The sequence below is a fragment of the Scyliorhinus torazame genome, chromosome 19, assembly GCF_047496885.1.
Source record: "Scyliorhinus torazame isolate Kashiwa2021f chromosome 19, sScyTor2.1, whole genome shotgun sequence".
NCBI lineage: Eukaryota > Metazoa > Chordata > Chondrichthyes > Carcharhiniformes > Scyliorhinidae > Scyliorhinus > Scyliorhinus torazame.
The window spans coordinates 77,347,172-77,366,018 of record NC_092725.1 but is presented as its reverse complement, the minus strand read 5'-3'; the positions used below and the strand labels follow the sequence as shown (position 1 = coordinate 77,366,018).

Genomic DNA, 18,847 nt, shown 5'->3' with positions numbered 1-18,847 from the left:
GTTAGGTTTCAAAGTGCTGTTGCTGGGGGGAGGGTTAACTCTGCTGATGAGGGAGGGACTTAGGTTTTAGGACAGAGAGGAGATCAGTGGTGGGGGCTGCCAGGAGGCGGGCCGATGGAGGCGCGGCGCATGGACTGGTGGCAGGCCCAGGAAAGGGGGGGGGAGGGGGTGCACGGTGCCCCTCAACTAGGCTGATCACCTGGAATGTTAGGGGGTTGAAGTTCGATCTGAAGGCGGACATGGTGATGTTGCAGGAGACGCACCTGAAAGTGGCGGATCAAGTCAGGTTAAGGAAGGGTTGGGTCAGTCCGCTCTTTCATTCGGGGCTGGACACCAAGACTAGAGGGGTGGCGATTTTGATCAACAAGCGGGTGCAATTTCAGGCGGGTACTATCGTCTCGGGTGGGGGGACCGTTATGTCATGGTTAGTGGTAAGCTGGAAGGGAGGAAGGTGGTCTTGGTTAATGTGCACGTGCCAAATTGGGATGACGTGGAATTTATAAAGAGGTTGCTGGGGAAGATACCTGATCTGGACTCACAAGCTGGTTATGGGAGGGATTTTAATACAGTCATCGACCCTGGCCTGGACCGGTCGTGTGCGAAAACGGGGAGGGTGCCAGCAATGGCAAAGAAACTGATTGGGTTCATGGAGCAGATGGGGGGAGTCGACCCATGGAGGGCTAGGCAGCTTATTCCCGGATAGACATTTTCATTTTGAGCAGAGATTTGCTGGCAGGGGTGGTGGACACGGGGTATTCGGCCATCACTATTTCGGATCATGCCCCACACTGGGTGGAACTGCAGGTTAGTGAGGAGAGCTTCCAAGCGCCCGCAATGGAGGTTGGATGTGGGGTTGTTGGCAGACGAGGCGGTGTGCGAGAGGCTGAGGAAGTGCATGCAGAATTACCTGCAGGTTAATGACACAGGGGGAGTCTCAGCAGCGGTGGTCTGGGAAGCACTGAAGGCAGTGGTGAGAGGGGAGCGGATTTCGATCCGGGCACATAGGGACAGGACGGATAGGGCAGAAATGGACCGACTGGTTAAGGAGATCTTCCAGATAGACAGGAGGTATGCGGTGACCCCGGGGGTGGAGCTCTTAAGGGAGCGTCGGAAGCTGCAGGTTGAGTTTGGAGTGCTGTCCACAGGTAAGGCAGTGGAGCAGCTTAGAAAGGCAAGCGGGGCGTTTCATAAGCATGGGGAGAAGGCCAGCAGAATGCTGGCACAGCAGCTTAGGAAGAGGGAGGCGGCCAGGGAAATAAAGAGGGCGGTTGTTGGGGAGTCGGCAGGGCTAAACAGGGCGTTCAGGGATTTTTACAGTAGGCTCTACCGCTCAGAACCCCCCACGGGGCCGGAGGGGATGAGACGCTTTTTGGATGGACTGACCTTCCCAAGGGTGGGTAGGGAGCTGGTGGATGGCCTGGGGGCCCGGATTAGGGCCAAAGAAATAGTTGAGGGCTTGAAGGCAATGCAGTCGGCTAAAGCTCCGGTGCCAGACGGGTACCCGGTGGAGTTTTATAAAATGTTTTCGGGGATTTTAGGGCCGTTGCTAGTTTAGGTTTTCAATGAGGCGAGGGACACAGGGGTGCTACCCCCAACGATGTCACAGGCCACTATTTTGTTGATATTGAAGCGGGACAAGAACCCGGAGCTATGCGGGTCATTTAGGCAGAATTCCCTGCTTAATGTGGATGCCAAGTTGCCGGCCAAGATTCTAGCATCCAGGAATGAAGATTGTGTGCCGGATGTGATTATGGAGGCTCAGACTGGGTTTGTCAAGGGTAGGCAGTTGGTGGCCAATATAAAAAGACTGCTCAATGTGATCATGATGCCCCCGGAGGGTAGGGAGGTTGAGATAGTGGTGGCTATGGATGCAGAGAAGGCGTTCGACTGGGTGGAGTGGGACTATCTATGGTAGGTGCTGGGACGATTTGGGTTTGGTAGGGGCTTTATTGACTGGGTCAGGCTGTTGTACCAGGCCCCGGAGGCTAGTGTAAGGACGAATAGGACCACCTTGGACTATTTTAGACTGTACCGGGGGACAAGACAGGGGTGCCCCCTCTCCCCACTGTTGTTTGCGCTAGCTATAGAGCCGCTGGCAATTGCTCTGAGAGCTTCAAGGGGCTGGCTCGGGGGGGGGGGGACACAGAGTCTTGCTGTACGCGGACGACCTGCTCCTATATGTACCGGATCCAGGGGCCGGGATGAGCGAGATTATGGCAATTTTGGGGGAATTTGGCCGGTTTTCGGGGTATAAACTGAATATGACAAAGAGTGAGATGTTTGTAGTCCAGGCGAGGGGTCAGGAGGGACAGCTGAGGGAGCTGCCGTTCAGGTTAGTAGGGGACAGTTTCAGGTACTTAGGGATACAAGTGGCGCACGACTGGGGCCAGTTACACAAGTTGAACTTGTCCTGGTTGGTTGAACAGATGAGGGGTGAGTTTCGGAGATGGGATGCTGTCGTTAGCCGGGAGAGTGCAGACGGTCAAAATGACGGTCCTGCCGAGATTTCTGTTCGTATTTCAGTGTCTCCCAATTTTCATTCCACGGTCCTTTTTCAAGAGGGTTAATAAAATCATCCTGGGCTTTGTATGGGCAGGTAAGTCCCCGTGAGTGAAGAAGGTGATGCTCGAGCGGAATCGGGGGAGGGGGGCTTGTGCTGCCAAATTTTGGTAATTATTACTGGGTGGCTAACAGAGCCATGATAAGGAAATGGGTGGTGGGGGCAGGGTCGGTTTGGGAGCATATGGAGGCAGCCTCGTGTAGGGGCACCAGTCTGGGGGCGTTGATAACGGAACCTCTGCCGTTCCCGCCGGCGAGGTACTCCACCAGCCCCGTAGTGGTGGCGGCCCTGAGAATTTGGGGTCAGTGGAGGAGGTACGCTGGCGCAGTGGGAGCATCGGTCTGGTCCCCAATTTGTGACAATCACCGGTTTGCCCCGGGGAGCTTGGATGGGGGGTTCAGAGTATGGTGAAGGGCGGGAATTGAGAGGATGGGGGACTTGTTTTTAGAGGGGAGCTTCCCTAGTTTGAGGGCGCTGGAAGAGACGTTTGGATTGGCAAGGGGGAACGAATTTAGATATTTGCAGGTGTGGACTTTCTGCGCAGGCAGGTTCATCCTTCCCACTCCTGCCATTAAAGGGGATCCAGGATAGGGTAGTGTCTAGAGGATGGGCGGGAGAGGGGAGAGTCTCGGACATCTACAAAGAGCTCATGGGGGCAGAGGAGACGCAGACCGAGGAGCTGAAGCGTAGGTGGGAGGAGGAGGTGGGTGGTGAGTTGGAGGATGGCTTATGGGCGGACGCCTTGAGCAGAATCAACGCGACCGCGACATGCACCAGGCTCAGCGTGATCCAATTCAAGGTGGTCCACCAGACCCACATGACAGTGGCCCGGATGATTAGATTCTTTGGGGTGGAGGACAGGTGTGTAAAATGTGCGGGAGGACCAGCGAACCATGTCCACATGTTCTGGGTGTCCAAAACTTAGGGGATATTGGCAGGGGTTTGCGGGCGTCATGTCCAGAGTATTGAAAACAAGGGTGGCAATGAGTCCAGGGGTGGCGATTTTTGGGGTGTCGGAGGACCCAGGAGGATAAAGAGGCAGATGTTCTGGCCTTTGCTTCCCTGGTAGCCCGGAGACAGATACTGCTAGCTTGGAGGGACTCAAAGCCCCCGAAGTCAGAGACCTGGCTAACTGACATGGCAAGCTTTTTTGGACTAGAGAAGATTAAGTTCGCATTGAGAGGGTCACTGTTAGGGTTCGTCCAGAGGTGGCAACCATTCATCGACTTCTTCGCGGAGAATTAATCGTCAGCAGGGGGGCGGTTAGGGTAGCGTAGAATAGGGGGTTAATTCGGCGGTTCTTGGCGGGTTGGGAGTCGGTGGCTGCACTATGTTCATTATTCTTTGTATATTGTTTTTTATACTGTTGCTGTTTGTAATGCCGAAAATACCTCATTAAAATTGTATTTTGAAAAAAAAAGTAATCGTAGTCTGCTCAGCCTCCTTCACTAAATGCGGGAAAATGCCTAGAGCTCAACTGTGAGTCTGAGTTATATTTTTTGTGAGTGATGTTGAAGATTGTAATACCCAAATAAAACTAGAGTTGTATTAAAAGAACCGAAGATTTGTGAATAAAATTGAGTTAATCTGCTAACCTGTTTTGTCCATTGTTCATCTCGCAAATACGGGCACTGTTTTGATAATAAACTGGTCGAAGTGTCTGATAAGTCACAGACAACAATTCCAATCCTGGTCTCTTCAGCAGCCATACTCTGATGGGCGTGTGATTAAAGGACAAGATACCCTTTGGGTACACTTGTTCATGGGATGTAGGTGATAACAGAAAGGCCAGTAGTTATTTCACATCCTTATTTGCTCTTGAGAAGGTGGTGATTTACCACCTTCTCGAATTACTGCAGCCCATGGTGTAGGTAGATCCACAGTGCTGTTCAAAAGGAAGTTCCAGGTTTTTTATTCATAGACAGAGAAGGAGTGACAATATAGTTCAGGGGTGTGACTTGGATGGGAACTTGCATGGGGTGTTCATGAAACCATTGCCGATTGTCATAAAAACCCGTCTGGTTGACTAATGTCAGTTAGGGAAGGAAATCTGCCTTCCGTACCTGGTCTGGCCTACATGCGACTCCAGACCCACAGCAATGTGGTTGACTCTTAACTGCCCCCTCAAGGACAATTAGGGATGGGCTATAAATGTTGGCCCAGCCAGCAATGCCCAAATCCCATGAACGAATTAATAAAAAAATGTAAATAAGAACAAAATGCAAGTGACAATTTTTTAAAATTTACCTGGCTCTCCTCAAGTTCCATGCTCCGACCTCTGCTGCTGAGTTCTGCTTGTGCCATTTCCTCAAACCCTTTCCACACTTTATTCACATCTTTAAGCTCCAACTCCAATTCCTTCACTGTCTGCTGGTGAATGCTGCATTGTTTCTCACTGCTCTTAAGAGATTTCCGAGCTGCTTCAACCTTCTTCACATAGTGCCTTGTGTTCTCCTTGGCTTTTATGTAGCTGGGTCGCTTCTCATTCAGATTAGAGTCATGAACTCTGGCAATATGATAATAAAATTAACTAAAGTTAATTAATTCCATGGCCAAAATAAGATGAATTTTAATTGAGCATATGGCGTTGCAAAGTCTGTGCAATGGGAGGCTCAAAAACAAACCTGCCTGGTCTTGATAAAAGGGAAACCACACAGCAAATTAAATTTTATCTCGACATACAAGATACCAAAAATTATGAATTCTCATTGAATCACGTGAGGGCCAATTTTTCCTCACTATTGGAAGCTGGTCCATATGGCTTACCCACACTGATCCTCCTGAGAATCAAAGTCTTGCTTTTCTGAGCAGGTGAAGGACAAACGCCAAAATGCAGCAGAGTCCTTTAAATATGCACATCAAACTTAAGGGCATCATCAGAGTCCAAATACAATTTTAACCAGAGATCTACAAGGGGAAGGCAATGTGACTTTCCCTCTTGGTGGCAAGAGGAACTGGACCAAGAAGAGACCAAAAAGTTATTCAATAAATTTTCTTTAAGAAAAGCTGTCTCTTTGTGGGACTGCATCTCTAGGCCCCATGAAGAACCCTTAGGTTTCTTTCCCATGCCCCTTCTGTCCCTTCCCTAACCTTAACCAGGAAACCTTCCCTTCTTAACCACTTTCCAGAGTGACATGAGCAGTTCCCTCGGGATCTCCAGTGAAAGGCTTCTACTATCTGACATTCCTTTGCCACCCGCCAGCACCAGCTTCCCGCTGTCTTCAACAGGAGACTGACTGGATCTATGCAGATGCGGTCTAACGAATCTCTTGAACCTAATGGCTGTCCTATGTCTACTCCACAACCAAAGTTAAAATCAGAATTGTCGCGTGCTACTTATAAACAGTGTGTTTTAATCATCACAGGATGGAAAAGCAAAAATATAGCCTCAAAAGAGAAAGCTATATCTTAAAATAGTCAGAGCAATGGAGTGACAAGCTAAAAGAAAATATAAATTAACATCTGGACAGGTATCTTCAGTTGTCAGCAGCCCATTTTAGCAGGGCAAATCTGGTGGTAATAGTGGAAATGATGGGTTACAGAGTACACTACGTACAGTATTCAGGGGGTGGCACTGACATATGACAGGCTTGTCTAAAACAGGTGCTCACTTCATTTTACTATTCATTTTGTAGTACCAGTGCTCAATATATCATTTTTCCATGTTCAGATCAGTTTAAAAGACTTGAAATGGGATCTAGCTTTCCAAATCAGTTGCACCAATCGCTGATTTAAAAAGCATAGTGTCAGTTTTTTAAACTCTACCCCTTTTTTTCTATGGTGGAACTCAGGTTCAGACATAATGGGCCGAATGGCCTCCTTCTGCGTCCTAAAAATTCTGAGATTATATATGAGGTTCCCATAATTCATATTACAATTGTTCATCTTTGGCAGGAATAATTTTCTTTTTTTTATAATTTTTAGTAAAAAGTTTGCATTTTTACACGGTACGAGAAATGAATGAGACGGTTATAATTTACATGTTGTTCCTTTTTCTCCCCCCTGTTGTTTCTTATTTTGTTGTTGGCAGTTGCCGTTAGCATATTATTTATTTAAAAAACGATCAATGTATATATTATTACAAAGTTGTAAAATGGGAAATTTTTGTTTGATCGAAAAACTTTAATAAAATATATATTTTTTAAAAATAGTTAATGATCTGTCATCTGGGTTTCATAAGCCTCTCGCCTTTCAAGAATTTTATCAAATATTGAATCTCTTCCTTCATTGGAATCACATCCTTCTGGTTATTTCTATTCTGTTGACCTCCAGCACCACCTCCATTCAGACTCTCTTTGTCTCTCTGGGCACATTTATTCTTCCAGATGTTGAGAACAAGATATCTTTCCTGTCTGCCACTTAGTTAAAGCTTCAAGGGAGTATCTGAAAACTTTGGTGTTGACTGTGCCCTTTGTGGTCCCTACTACTGCATCACAGCAATGAGTGCTAAATCCAGTCATGGTTACTGTTCACCTTACCAAAGTGTCCTTGGTAACTATGTCCTGCCTCCAGGCTGCTCCCAGCGCCGATAACTGGGTGTCAAAGCAGCCTGTAGATTCTCCTCATCTTTCAAACAGTAGGAAACTATTCCCTATATGGATAAAGTTTAGAAAGGACACGCTCCCCATTGGATGGAACAAGGGAGGAATGGGAGGAGAGTTAGGAACGGAATTAGGGTGGGGAGTGGGGAGCGAAGCACTGAACAGGGCAAACTCCACCTCCTCCTGTGCACGGCAAAACTTCATGAGCTTGAAGTAGTGCACAAAGCACACCTGACAAGAGCCTAAATGAGCAGGTTCTTCCCGGAGGTGCCAGGGAGGCCTGGCCAACAATGCCCACATGTTCTGGGCCTGCCCCAGACTTTCGGGTTCCGGGCAGCCTTCTTTGATGTGATGCCCAAGGTTGTGGTGAGGGTGAAGCCGAGCCTGAGAGTGGCAGTCTTTGGGTATTTGACCAGCCAGAACTTCATATGGGAAGAGGGCCGACGCACTTGCATTAATTGCCCGCAAGAGAATCCTGCTCGGCTGGCGATTATCAGCACCACCCACAGCTACAGACAGGCTGGCAGACTTTAAAAAAAAAAAATTTTTTTAAAGAGTACCCAATTATCTTTTTTCCAATTAAGGGGCAATTTAGCATGGCCAATCCACCTAACCTACACATCTTTGAGTTGTGGGGGTGAAACCCACGTAGATAAAGGGAGAATGTGCAAACTCCACTCGGACACAGGCTGGCAGACCTATCGGAATTTCTCCATCTGGAGATGAAGTACACCATTAAAGGCCGGAAGAAGGCTTCCATAAAGCATGGGGGCCATTCATCAGCCTGTTCCAAGACCTGTTTGAAGCCATCAACAGGCAGGTTCCCCTACAGGACGCCATCTCTAGTCTTTTCCACGCCGCTCCCTCCCCATCCCCTTGCACACCATTGATATATTGGCGGCCCAATAATAATCACTTCGACTCGGCAGTGCCAGTCCCCCTCTGTCCCTACTGCGCTGCAGGAACCCCCTCTTTACTCTTGGGGGTCTTTCCAGCCCACACAAAGCTCATAATACTCTTGTCCACCTTCTTAAAAAAAGGCCTTTGTAATCAGTACAGGGAGGCACTGGAACACAAAAAGAAACCTCGGAAGGACCACCATTTTAACCGCCTGCACCCTGCCCGCCAATGACAGGGGTGCCATGTCCCACCTCCTAAAGTCCTCTTCCATCTCCTCTACCAGTCGTGCCAAGTTAAGCTTATGCAAGGTTCCCCAGTTCCTGGCCACCTGGATCCCTAAATACCGGAAATCTCTTCTTACCCTCCTCAACGGTAAATCGTCTATTCCTCTGCCCTGTTCCCCGGGGTGCATCACAAACAGTTCACTCTTCCCCATATTCAATTTATATCCTGAAAATTCTCCAAACTCCCAGAGTGTCTGCATTATCTCAGGCATCCCCTCCACTGGGTCCGTGACATACAACAACAAATCTTCCTCGTATAATGACACCCGATGCTCTTCTCCTCCTCTAAGTACCCCCCTCCACTTCCTAGAGCCCCTCAGCGCTATGGCCAATGGCTCAATTGCCAACGCAAACAGTAATGGGGACAGGGGACATCCCCGTCTTGTACCCCTATATAGTCAGAAGTGGTCAGATCGTTGCCTATTTGTAATCACACTTGCCACCGGGGCCCTGTACAGGAGCTGAACCCATCTAATGAAACCCTCTCCAAATCCAAATCTCCTCAGTACTCCCCACAGGTAGTCCCACTCCACTCTATCAAATGCTTTCTCTGCATCCATCGCCACCACTATCTCCGCCTCCCCCTCCGGTGGGGGCATCATCATCACCCCCAACAGCCTCCGTATGTTAGCATTCAATTGCCTCCCTTTAACAAACCCCGTTTGATCATCATGCACCACCCCAGGGACACAGTCCTCTATCCTCGTCGACATCACCTTGGCCAAAAGCTTGGCATCTACGTTCAAGAGGGAAATAGGCCTGTATGACCTGCACTGCAGCGGGTCTTTGTCTCTTTTCAGGATCAGCGATATCGTCACCTCCGACATCGTCGGGGGTAGTGTCCCCCTTTCCCTAGCCTCATTAAAGGTTCTCGTCAGAAGTGGGGCCAGCAGGTCCACGTATTTCCTATAGAACTCCACTGGGAACCCATCCGGTCCCGGGGCCTTCCCTGCCTGCATGTTCCCAATTCCTTTTACTACCTCCTCCACCTCAATCTGCGCTCCCAGTCCTGTCATCTCCTGTTCCTCAACCTTCGGGAACTCCAGCTGGTCTAGGAAACGCATCATTCCCTCTTTCCCTTCCGGGGGTTGAGTCTTATATAGCCTCTCGTAAAATACCTTAAACACCCCGTTCACCCTCTCCGCTCCCCGTTCCATCTTTCCGTCCTCGTCTCTAACCCCTCCGATCTCTCTCGCCGCCCCCCTCTTCCTAAGTTGTTGGGCCAGCAGCCGGCTCGCCTTCTCTCCATATTCATACTGCACTCCCTGTGCCTTCCTCCATTGTGCCTCCGCCTTACCCGTGGTCAACAAGTCAAAGTCCGTGTGCAATCTCCGTCTTTCCCTGTATAGCCCTTCATCTGGAGCCTCCACATATTGCCTATCCACCCTCAAAATCTCCCCCAACAATCTCTCCCTTTCTTTACCCTCTTGTTTCCCCTTATGGGCCCTTATGGAGATCAGCTCCCCTCTAACCACCAACTTCAGCGCCTCCCAGACCACTCCCACCTGGACCTCTCCGTCATCATTGATCTCTAGGTACCTTTCAATACATCCCCTCACCTTTACACATACCCCCTCGTCCGCCAACAGTCCCATATCTAATCTCCAGAGTGGGCGCTGCTCCTTTTCCTCTCCTACTTCCAGATCTACCCAATGTGGGGCATGATCTGAAATAGCTATAGCCGAATACCCCGTTCCTGTTCCTGCCACCTTCGGGATCAGCGCCCTTCCCAGGACAAAGAAGTCTATCCGGGAGTACACTTTGTGGACATGGGAGAAGAAGGAAAACTCTTTACTCCTTGGTCTAGTAAATCTCCAGGGATCCACTCCTCCCATCTGCTCCATAAAGCCCTTAAGCACCTTGGCCGCTGCCGGCCTCCTCCCGGTCCTGGATCTGGACCGGTCCAGCCCTGGGTCCAGCACCGTGTTGAAGTCCCCCCCCATTACCAAATTTCCCATCTCCAGGTCCAGGATGCGCCCCAACATACGCTTCATAAAGTTTGCATCATCCCAGTTCGGGGCATATACGTTCACCACCGCCTCATCTTGCAATCTGCCACTCACCATCACGTATCTACCCCCACTGTCCACCACTGTGGTCTTCGCCTCAAACAATACCCGTTTCCCCACCAGTATTACCACCCCTCTATTTTTCGCATCCAAGCCCGAGTGGAATACCTGTCCCACCCATCCTTTTCTTAATCTGACCTGATCCGCCAGTTTCAGGTGCGTCTCCTGAAGCATGACCACGTCTGCCTTTAGCTTCTTTAGGTGCGCAAATACCCTTGCCCTCTTAATCGGCCCATTCAACCCTCTCACGCTCCACGTGATCAACCGGGTTGGGGGGCTCTTTACCGCCCCCCCCCCCTTCGACTAGCCACCCCCTTTTTTAGAACAGCTCCTCACCCGGTTCCCACGCACCCGCTTATCCCCCGGACGGTGCCCTCCCGTCCCGACCATCCCATCCCGTAACAGCTCCCCCTTCCCCTTAGCAGCAGCAACCCAGTTAAACCCCCCCACCCCCGCTAGATCCCTCTCTAGCTTAGTTGCTCCCCCAATATTGCTTCCGGAAGTCAGCAAACTCTGGCTGACCTCGGCTTCCCCCGTTTATCCTTAGCCTCCCATTATGTGAGGCCCCTTTTCCCGCCACAATTTCCATAGCGCGGGAACAAAGCCCACGCTTCCCTCTCGGCTCCGCCCCTGATGGCGCAGCTCCCCCTCTCCTTCCCCCTCCCCTTCCCCACCGGCGCCCACATTTCTTCGTGTGTCTCCCCCCCCCCTTCGAGGGGAAAGAAAATTTCCTCCCATCTGATTCACAGTCTCTTGCCACCACCTCGCTACTTCATTTCAAACACTCTTTCTCAAATCTAGTCCAACTTCTCCTCTTCAATAAATGTCCACGCCTCCTCTTCCGTCTCGAAGTAGTGATGTTTACCCTGGTGTGTAACCCACAGTTTTGCCGGCTGCAACATTCCGAATTTCACTTTCCTCTTGTGGAGCACCGCCTTGGCCCGATTGAAACTCGCCCTCCTTCTCGCCACCTTCGCACTCCAATCCTGATACACGCGGATCACCGCGTTCTCCCACCTGCTGCTCCGTGTCTTTTTCGCCCATCTCAGGACCATCTCCCTGTCCTAGTAGCGGTGGAACCTCACCACTATTGCTCGAGGTATTTCTCCTGCCTTTGGTCTTCTCACGAGGACTCGGTACGCTCCCTCCACTTCCAGGGGGCCCGTCGGGGCCTCAGCTCCCATTAAGGTATGAAGCATCGTGCTCACATACGCCCCAACGTCCGCTCCCTCTGCCCCTTCGGGAAGACCCAAGATTCTTAAGTTCGTCCTCCTCAAGCTATTTTCCAGGGCTTCCAGTCTCTCCATACACCTCTTATGCAGTGCCTCGTGCGTCTCCGTCTTCACCACCAAGCCCTGTATCTCGTCCTCGTTTTCGGCAGCTTTTGCCTTCACTTCACGGAGCTCCATCTCTTGGGTCTTCTGCGCCTCCTTTAACCCCTCAATCGCATGCAGCATCGGCGCCAGCACCTCCTTCTTGAGCTCCTCCACACATCGCCGGAGGAACTCCTGCTGTTCCAGGCCCCATACCAACTGGCCGCCCTCCGCCGCCATCTTGCTTCTCACTTCCCTTCTTTGCCGCTGCTCCAGAGGATCCTCCACAATCTGGCCACTATTATCTCTTCTATCCATTCACATCCGGGGGGACTCCCTTCTATGTCGCCTCACAGTGGGTTTAGCCTTCGAAAATTGCCGTTGGGGCTCCCGATAAGAGCCCAAAAGTCCGTTAAAACGGGAGGTGCCGAAACGTGCGACTTAGCTGGTCATCGCCGCACCCGGAAGTCCACTTGTAGTGTTTTTATGTTGCATGTGTGTTAATCTTGTGTGTAAATAAACTATTGTTGAACTTGAACTAACTGACTGGTTGTTGGGTCTTTGATCTATATCCGGTTGAACCTTGTGGTGGTATACCTGGCGACTCTGAAAAGCAACATTACTGGCTTCTCCGGTGCAAATTGGCAACAGTTATTGGCGACCTCTGACGGGACTCGACCTAGAAGTGATTTTGTCACTCCGAGAGAACCCACAAAACGTTGAATTAGAAACCCAATCGGAAAAGTGAAAGAAACCACAAGTGTAAGACCCGTATTGATTAAACCTCCAAGATTCGGAAGTGTGTATTAATTTGCATGCGTACTAACAGGAATACAAGGTAAACTCGTTAGATTTTGTTGCGTAAAACTATTGGGAGTTGTTCGAACCGGAAAATAGCTTAGGCCATACCCGCTGTTTGCATCGCCGCCCTGTTCCCCCTGTCCCAAATTTAGGATGCAGAAAAGAGATACCAGTAGAAATGGCAGCAAAGGCAATGGAACGCCTTATAAACCCACAGGAACCCGAGGTCGCAGCGACCAGTAGAGCAGAGCAGTGTCCCATATGGGAAGAGGAACTGAGGAATGCTTAAAGGGGAAAGGATGGCCCCTTTGGTCTGAGTTTTGTTCGAATGAAGAGTCAGGTGCAGGTAGTACAGGACAAACTTGGTGGGACAACCTAACCGAGATCCACAAGAAGAGTTTAGGGAAAGTTCGTAAGCCGATGGCAATCGTGTCCTGTCCAGCACAATTGCGAGGCACAGAGGAGGTTGTGAGGCCACTCCGCAGACAGCTTGTGGAGAAGGAGGAGAAGAGTGAGGGAAACGTTAGCAAGTGTGAAAAAGTTAATGAGCAACTCTGACAGCAGCTAGCAGCAAAAGACAAGGAGATGGCTGATGTCAAACAGGCACACAATCTTGTTTAGTCTACCTAAGCAGCTTTCAGACACAATACAATAAGGCCTACCAAGATACACAACGTGCAGTCTTGGTAAGAGAAGAGACGGAACAACAGGTAGAACAGTTAAAGAAGTAATGCGCAGACTTGAAGGCAGCTTTACGAGCACTCCACAGTTCCACAACGGAACAAAGGCAGAGTTCAGTAGACCACGCCAAATGCAGGCAGCAAATTTCACGGTTACAGTCACTGCTCTCAGTGCAAAATGGTTTCAGAGACACCTTTGGACCAAATTTAGACCAGGAAGATGGCCCCGATTGGCAGGAACGCGATGAAACTGCCTATAGGTATGTAGAAGGCACTGAGAATCAGAATCCAGCCCCAGAAAACAAAAGCACCCGCACCACCGACTGCACAGGCAGCACACAACCCATGAATCCAGTCACCACGCAGCCCAATTCACCGATTGACGACGAACACGATTTAGTGTACACCACCCCATTATCCATCACACAATTGAGAGATGCCTGCGCCACAATTGAACCATTCCAACCCACAGCAGACCCACACCATTTCTTTGAGCGAGTAAGACAGTTATGTACGGTCTGGACGAACCGGAGGATGTGAAACTTATAATGATGAGCCTTGACCCATCCGTTAGTTCAGCATTACCCAATCCACAGACTGTAGGAGGAGGAAGCCTCCAGGAGATGAAGACAGCTATTTTAGATACAATTGGTTATAACAGAGGAGATCCCATAAAAGGTGTAAATCGCTGCAGACAAAAGGAGGGAGAGCATCCGATTGCATACGCAGGGCGCCTTTGGATACACTTCAAAGCGGTATTTGGAGATTTAGTCCGCGCACACTTAAGGTCGAAAACACAACCAAATGGACCTGTATTTTAATCTTCCATGTCACAGAAGCAGGTCAAAAAGCCTGCACGAATTATGACCCCTCAGTCGCCACACATAACGAAGTGTGTGTTCTGAAGAGACTTTCTAGAGCTTGGGAACAATCCCTACATAAAAAGAGAGCAGGAGAAAGTAGAAGCAAACATGAATCCAGTAAGGACACATCAGGACCCCGCATGGGTAAACGAGGGTAGACATGACGGACAGCATCACAGAGCACAGGGATGCTATAATTGTGGACAAAAGGGACATCACGCCCGCAAATGCAATGCCCCCCCCCCGAACCAGCAACGGAATCAGCAAGCGAACGCCCCACATAGGAACAATGCCAGGCCTATACACAGTATTAGCGTCCGCCCAGATAATTCTGCCATAAATAGCACAGATTGACAGTGTTCGGACTCCCCAACTTGGGTCTGCGACACACTCTGGGGCAAGTCAGGTAGACCAGTAGTCACAGGCACAGTCCGGTTACACCCCATAGAGTTCCTTTGGGACACAGGAGGGTCCCACACCACTTTAAACTCCTCCACCATGTTTCAGCGAGACAAATGGCCCACTACAGACACTATGACTCTTAGCAGATTTACAGGACATATCCAGCAGGGATATATTACGGCCCCGTAGATATTCAAATCGGAAACATTAATGAAAACACCCCGTTTTTTTTAGTAGATTTGCCCCGAACAGCAGGACACATTTTAGGGATCGACTTCATGAGTTCACACAATCTTTCCTTTGACCCCATGAATAAGTGTGTTTAGAAAACGGCTAGAACAGCGAGAGCCCCCGCCACGCTCACAGTAGGAGACTATGAACACAGAATCTGCTCAGTAGGCAATTATTGGTTTGATCCGCAAACCATTAGTACAGTTAGGACAATCAGAGAGGTCCTAAGGAAACACAAAGCATCCTTCGCCCAGCACAAGCACGATTGTGGAAAAATTTCGGGAACAGTCGCCATTACAGGTCCCGATCCCAAGCCCCAGATACAATACGGCTTCCCACAGCAAGCCGAGGGAGAAATTGCACAAGTAATTCAAAGTTTGTTAGACCAAGGTGTAATTCGGCCCGTAGCCTCAACAAACAATGCCCCAATTTGGCCCGTAAGGAAACCAGGCAGTTCATGGAGACGGACCATCGATTACAGAAAACTCAATAAAGTAACTCCATTAGCAGCCCCCACCGTTGCCATGAGTCCCGAGACAATGCTGAAGCAGGGACTACATATTTTACGGTACTGGACATTAGCAATGGCTTCCGGTCCTTTCCACTAGAAAAGAATTGCCAATATAAATTTGCCTTCACATTCCAAGGACAGCAATATACGTGGACATGCCTTCCACAAGGTTTCCACAACTCCCCCTCCATTTTCCACCGACTATTGGCAAATGGATTATCCAAATTTTCCCGACCCGAATGCCTCATTTAGTATGTGGACGACTTGCTCCTACAAACTGATACCAAGGAAGAGCACATTTTGCTTCGTTCCGAACTATTAGGTCTTCTACACTCAATTGGATGTAAAGTCAGCCCGAAAAAGGCCCAAATCCTAAAAGAAAAGGTCTTTTATTTAGGCACAGTCATCACGCACGGAAAAAGAGAGATAGAGCAAAAATGGATTGATTCGATTGTCAAATTGCCCTTGCCCCATAATGTCACTGCAATCCGGTCATTTTTAGGACTGGTGGGTTACTGTAGGAACCATATAGACATTGTCACCACCAAGGCAGCCCCACTTTCCGAGCTCCTAAAAATGAACGCCCCTTGGGAATGGCTTGCACAGCATACAGATGCCATTGATACATTAAAACGCGCCCTCGGTACAGCCCCTGCTTTGCAGGTACCAGACCCACACTCCCCATACGCCATAAAAGTAGCGACCACCGACCCAACCCTATCGGCCGTTCTACTCCAAGAAAGACACGATCGTTAGGACCCGTAGCCTATGCCTCGCGAATTTTGGACCCAGTGAAGCAATGATTTTCAGCCTGCGAAAGGCACTGGCTCGCAGTTTTTTGGGCTGCTCAGTACTTTGCATACATCACAGGCCTCAACCCTGTAATGATTTTAACCGAGCACTACTGTTAGATAGTAGGTTAAAGGACGGTTCAGTTAGCCAGATTAGAGCAGCGCGCTGGACCTTACTCTTACAAGGAAGGGACATCACAGTGAAAAGGACAAAGACATACACATTTTTAGCAGATAATTTGCAGTATGTAGAAACCCCACATGAGTGTGAAATCATCGCAGCCAGGCACAACACAGGACCCTTTATTCCTAAATCGTTACCCACAAAAACAGGCAGAGAACCCAGCCCACGGATAAATCTTAAAAAATTTATGTAGATGGCTCCTCCACCGTTGATAATGGAAAACGGATTACAGGATGTGGTATATATGTGGAAGACGCGCAGGGACGCATATTAGAGGAGATATCGCTAAAATTACCAGGACATTTAGGATCGCAGGCAGCCGAGTTAGCAGCCATCGCATACATAGTGCAGCACCCAGATTCTTTCCCGACCCCCGCAGATATATATTCGGACAGTTATAGGGCGCTATTCTACCCCCCCCCCCCCACGCCGGGTGGGAGAACCGCCGGGGCGCCGCGCGAATCGCGCCACGCCGCCCCGACCCCCGCACGCGATTCTCCCACCCCCTGGAAACCAGCAGCGCGCGATTCGCACCGGGCCGCTCGGAGAATCGGCGAGCGGCGATTCTCCGGCCCGGATGGGCCAAGCGGCTGCTACGACACGACAGGTTCCCGACGGCGCCGTCCACCCCTGGTCGCTGCCGGCGGGAACTCTGTGGGAACGCTGGGGGGGCGGCCTCCAATGGGGTCTGGCCCATGATCGGGGCCCACCGATCGGCGGGCCAGCCTCACTTTCCCCCCCCCCCCCCCCCCCCCCCACCCCACCCCCGGGCCTACCTCCTTCCACGTGCGGCCCCAGATCACTGCCGCCATGTTGGTGAGGGGCCGGCGCGCGTAGACGTTCCCCGCGCATGCACAGGATGGCGCGGCCCAACTGCGCATGCGCAGAATTGGGCTGCCCCGACTGCGCATGCTCCATGCTGGCCCCCTGTGGGGGCCAGAATAGGTCATGCCCGGGCCCTGTTCTCGACGGCGTTCACGACAGTGCGAACACTTGGCCTCCATATCGGAGAAGCGCCCCGTATATGGCTGGAACAGTTTGACGGAATTCCTGCCCCTGTGGGAATCTCGAGGATTCATATCCGCCGACGGTAAACCCCTACCCTCAGTGCCATTACTGAAACACATTCTTGAAATAGCTAAAGACCGCAAACATGGCATAATAAAAGTTAGAAGTCATCATCGTTCCTCCCCACCCGGTAACATGAAAGCAGACGCCCTAGCAAAGGCAGGATCACAACACGGTCACTTTTGGCAACCCCCCCCCCGAGAGTGCCCCAGTACACGCAGCCAGGTCTCACAGACGAATATCCAAGATTTAGCACAAGCCCAAAAGGCAGACGACACTCTTCAGCAAATTTTAAACGGTAACTTCCCAGCCCCCTACGACAAATGCAAGGACACACTGACTGTACAGGACGGAATTGTATTAAAGAATGGAATTTATGTGGTCCCCACCCAGGACAGGAACCAGATTATTTGTCAATTTCATGACGGACACCAGGGGATAGAAACTACCATTGCCCACTTAAGACCTTTGTACTGGTGGCCCGATTTAAAAGCAGACGTCGCACGTTATATTTAAAATTGTTTAATTTGCGCTCAAAATAATCCAGATAGATACTCCAGGAAAGGTCAGTTAAGACACACTGGCCAATGGACGATTTTACAGCTAGATTATATTAGTCCCCTCCCCCCTGCAGAAATGGTTTTAAATATGTATTGGTGGTGATCGACACCTTCACAAAATGGGTGGAAGCATTTCCCTTCAGGACAAACACGGCGAAGGCAACAGCCAAGATTTTAACACAGCAAATATTTACATGTTGGGACTCCCCCGCAGCATTGAATCGGACCAAGGTTTGCATTTTGCAGGAAGAGTGATGCAGAACGTTTTGACGATTTTTGGGATAAAACAAAAATTCCATATTGCCTATCACCCACAATTCAGTGGCATTGTGGAGCGTATGAACAGAACCCTAAAAGCGACTATCAGGAAATTGGTGCAACAGCATAACACTACATGGGACACAGTTCTCCCATTTGCACTTATGTTTATTAGGAACATGGTATCAAGTTCCACAGGTTTCATTCATGGAAGTTCCACACTTCCATTGCGGAAGTGGCTGCTGGGAGGTGAGTCAACCTTTAAAAGCACTTGTCTTTGCAGGGGCAGGCCAGTCGATTTCGGCGGGAGAATCAGCTGGTGAGTCAGTTTCAGCGGGAGCATTGCGGAAGTGGCTGCTGGGAGGTAAGTCAACCTTTAAAAGCACTTGTCTTTGCTGGGGCAGGCCAGTCGATTTCGGCGTGAGAACAGCTGGTGAGTCAGTTTCAGCGGGAGCATTGCGGAAGTGGCTGCTGGGAGGTGAGTCAACCTTTAAAAGCACTTGTCTTTGCAGGGGCAGGCCAGTCGATTTCGGCGGGAGTGGAGCTGGCTGGTTAGTCAATTTCAGCAGGAGCTGAGAATTTTTCTTTTTTAAATTAGTTTTTTAGGCGGGAACAGGAAGTCGACTCGCGGACGTCTGGGAAGACCCTCACCAATAAATTCTGGTGGAGAGGAAACCCGAGACACTACACGTGTAGTGTCTCCCACCCGCCCTCCTCCTCTAACCTAATAATAAAACCCATTGGTCTGAGGTAAGTACCATATTTTATATTACTATTATTTTTTATAAAAATTTAATTTAGTTGTTAGCCAGATCTTGGTAGAAAGTAAGA

At 49.9% G+C, this 18,847-nt stretch overlaps 1 protein-coding gene across 1 annotated transcript in view; it reads right to left on the bottom strand.

Annotated features, from left to right (window-relative positions):
• LOC140396240 (structural maintenance of chromosomes protein 1B-like) overlaps positions 1-18,847 on the bottom strand; it is a 367,818-nt gene that overhangs the window by 291,016 nt on the left and 57,955 nt on the right. The window contains exon 6 of the mRNA XM_072484572.1: positions 4,808-5,066. Within this exon, the coding sequence (XP_072340673.1) occupies positions 4,808-5,066 (259 nt within the window). The remainder of the gene's footprint in view (positions 1-4,807; positions 5,067-18,847) is intronic.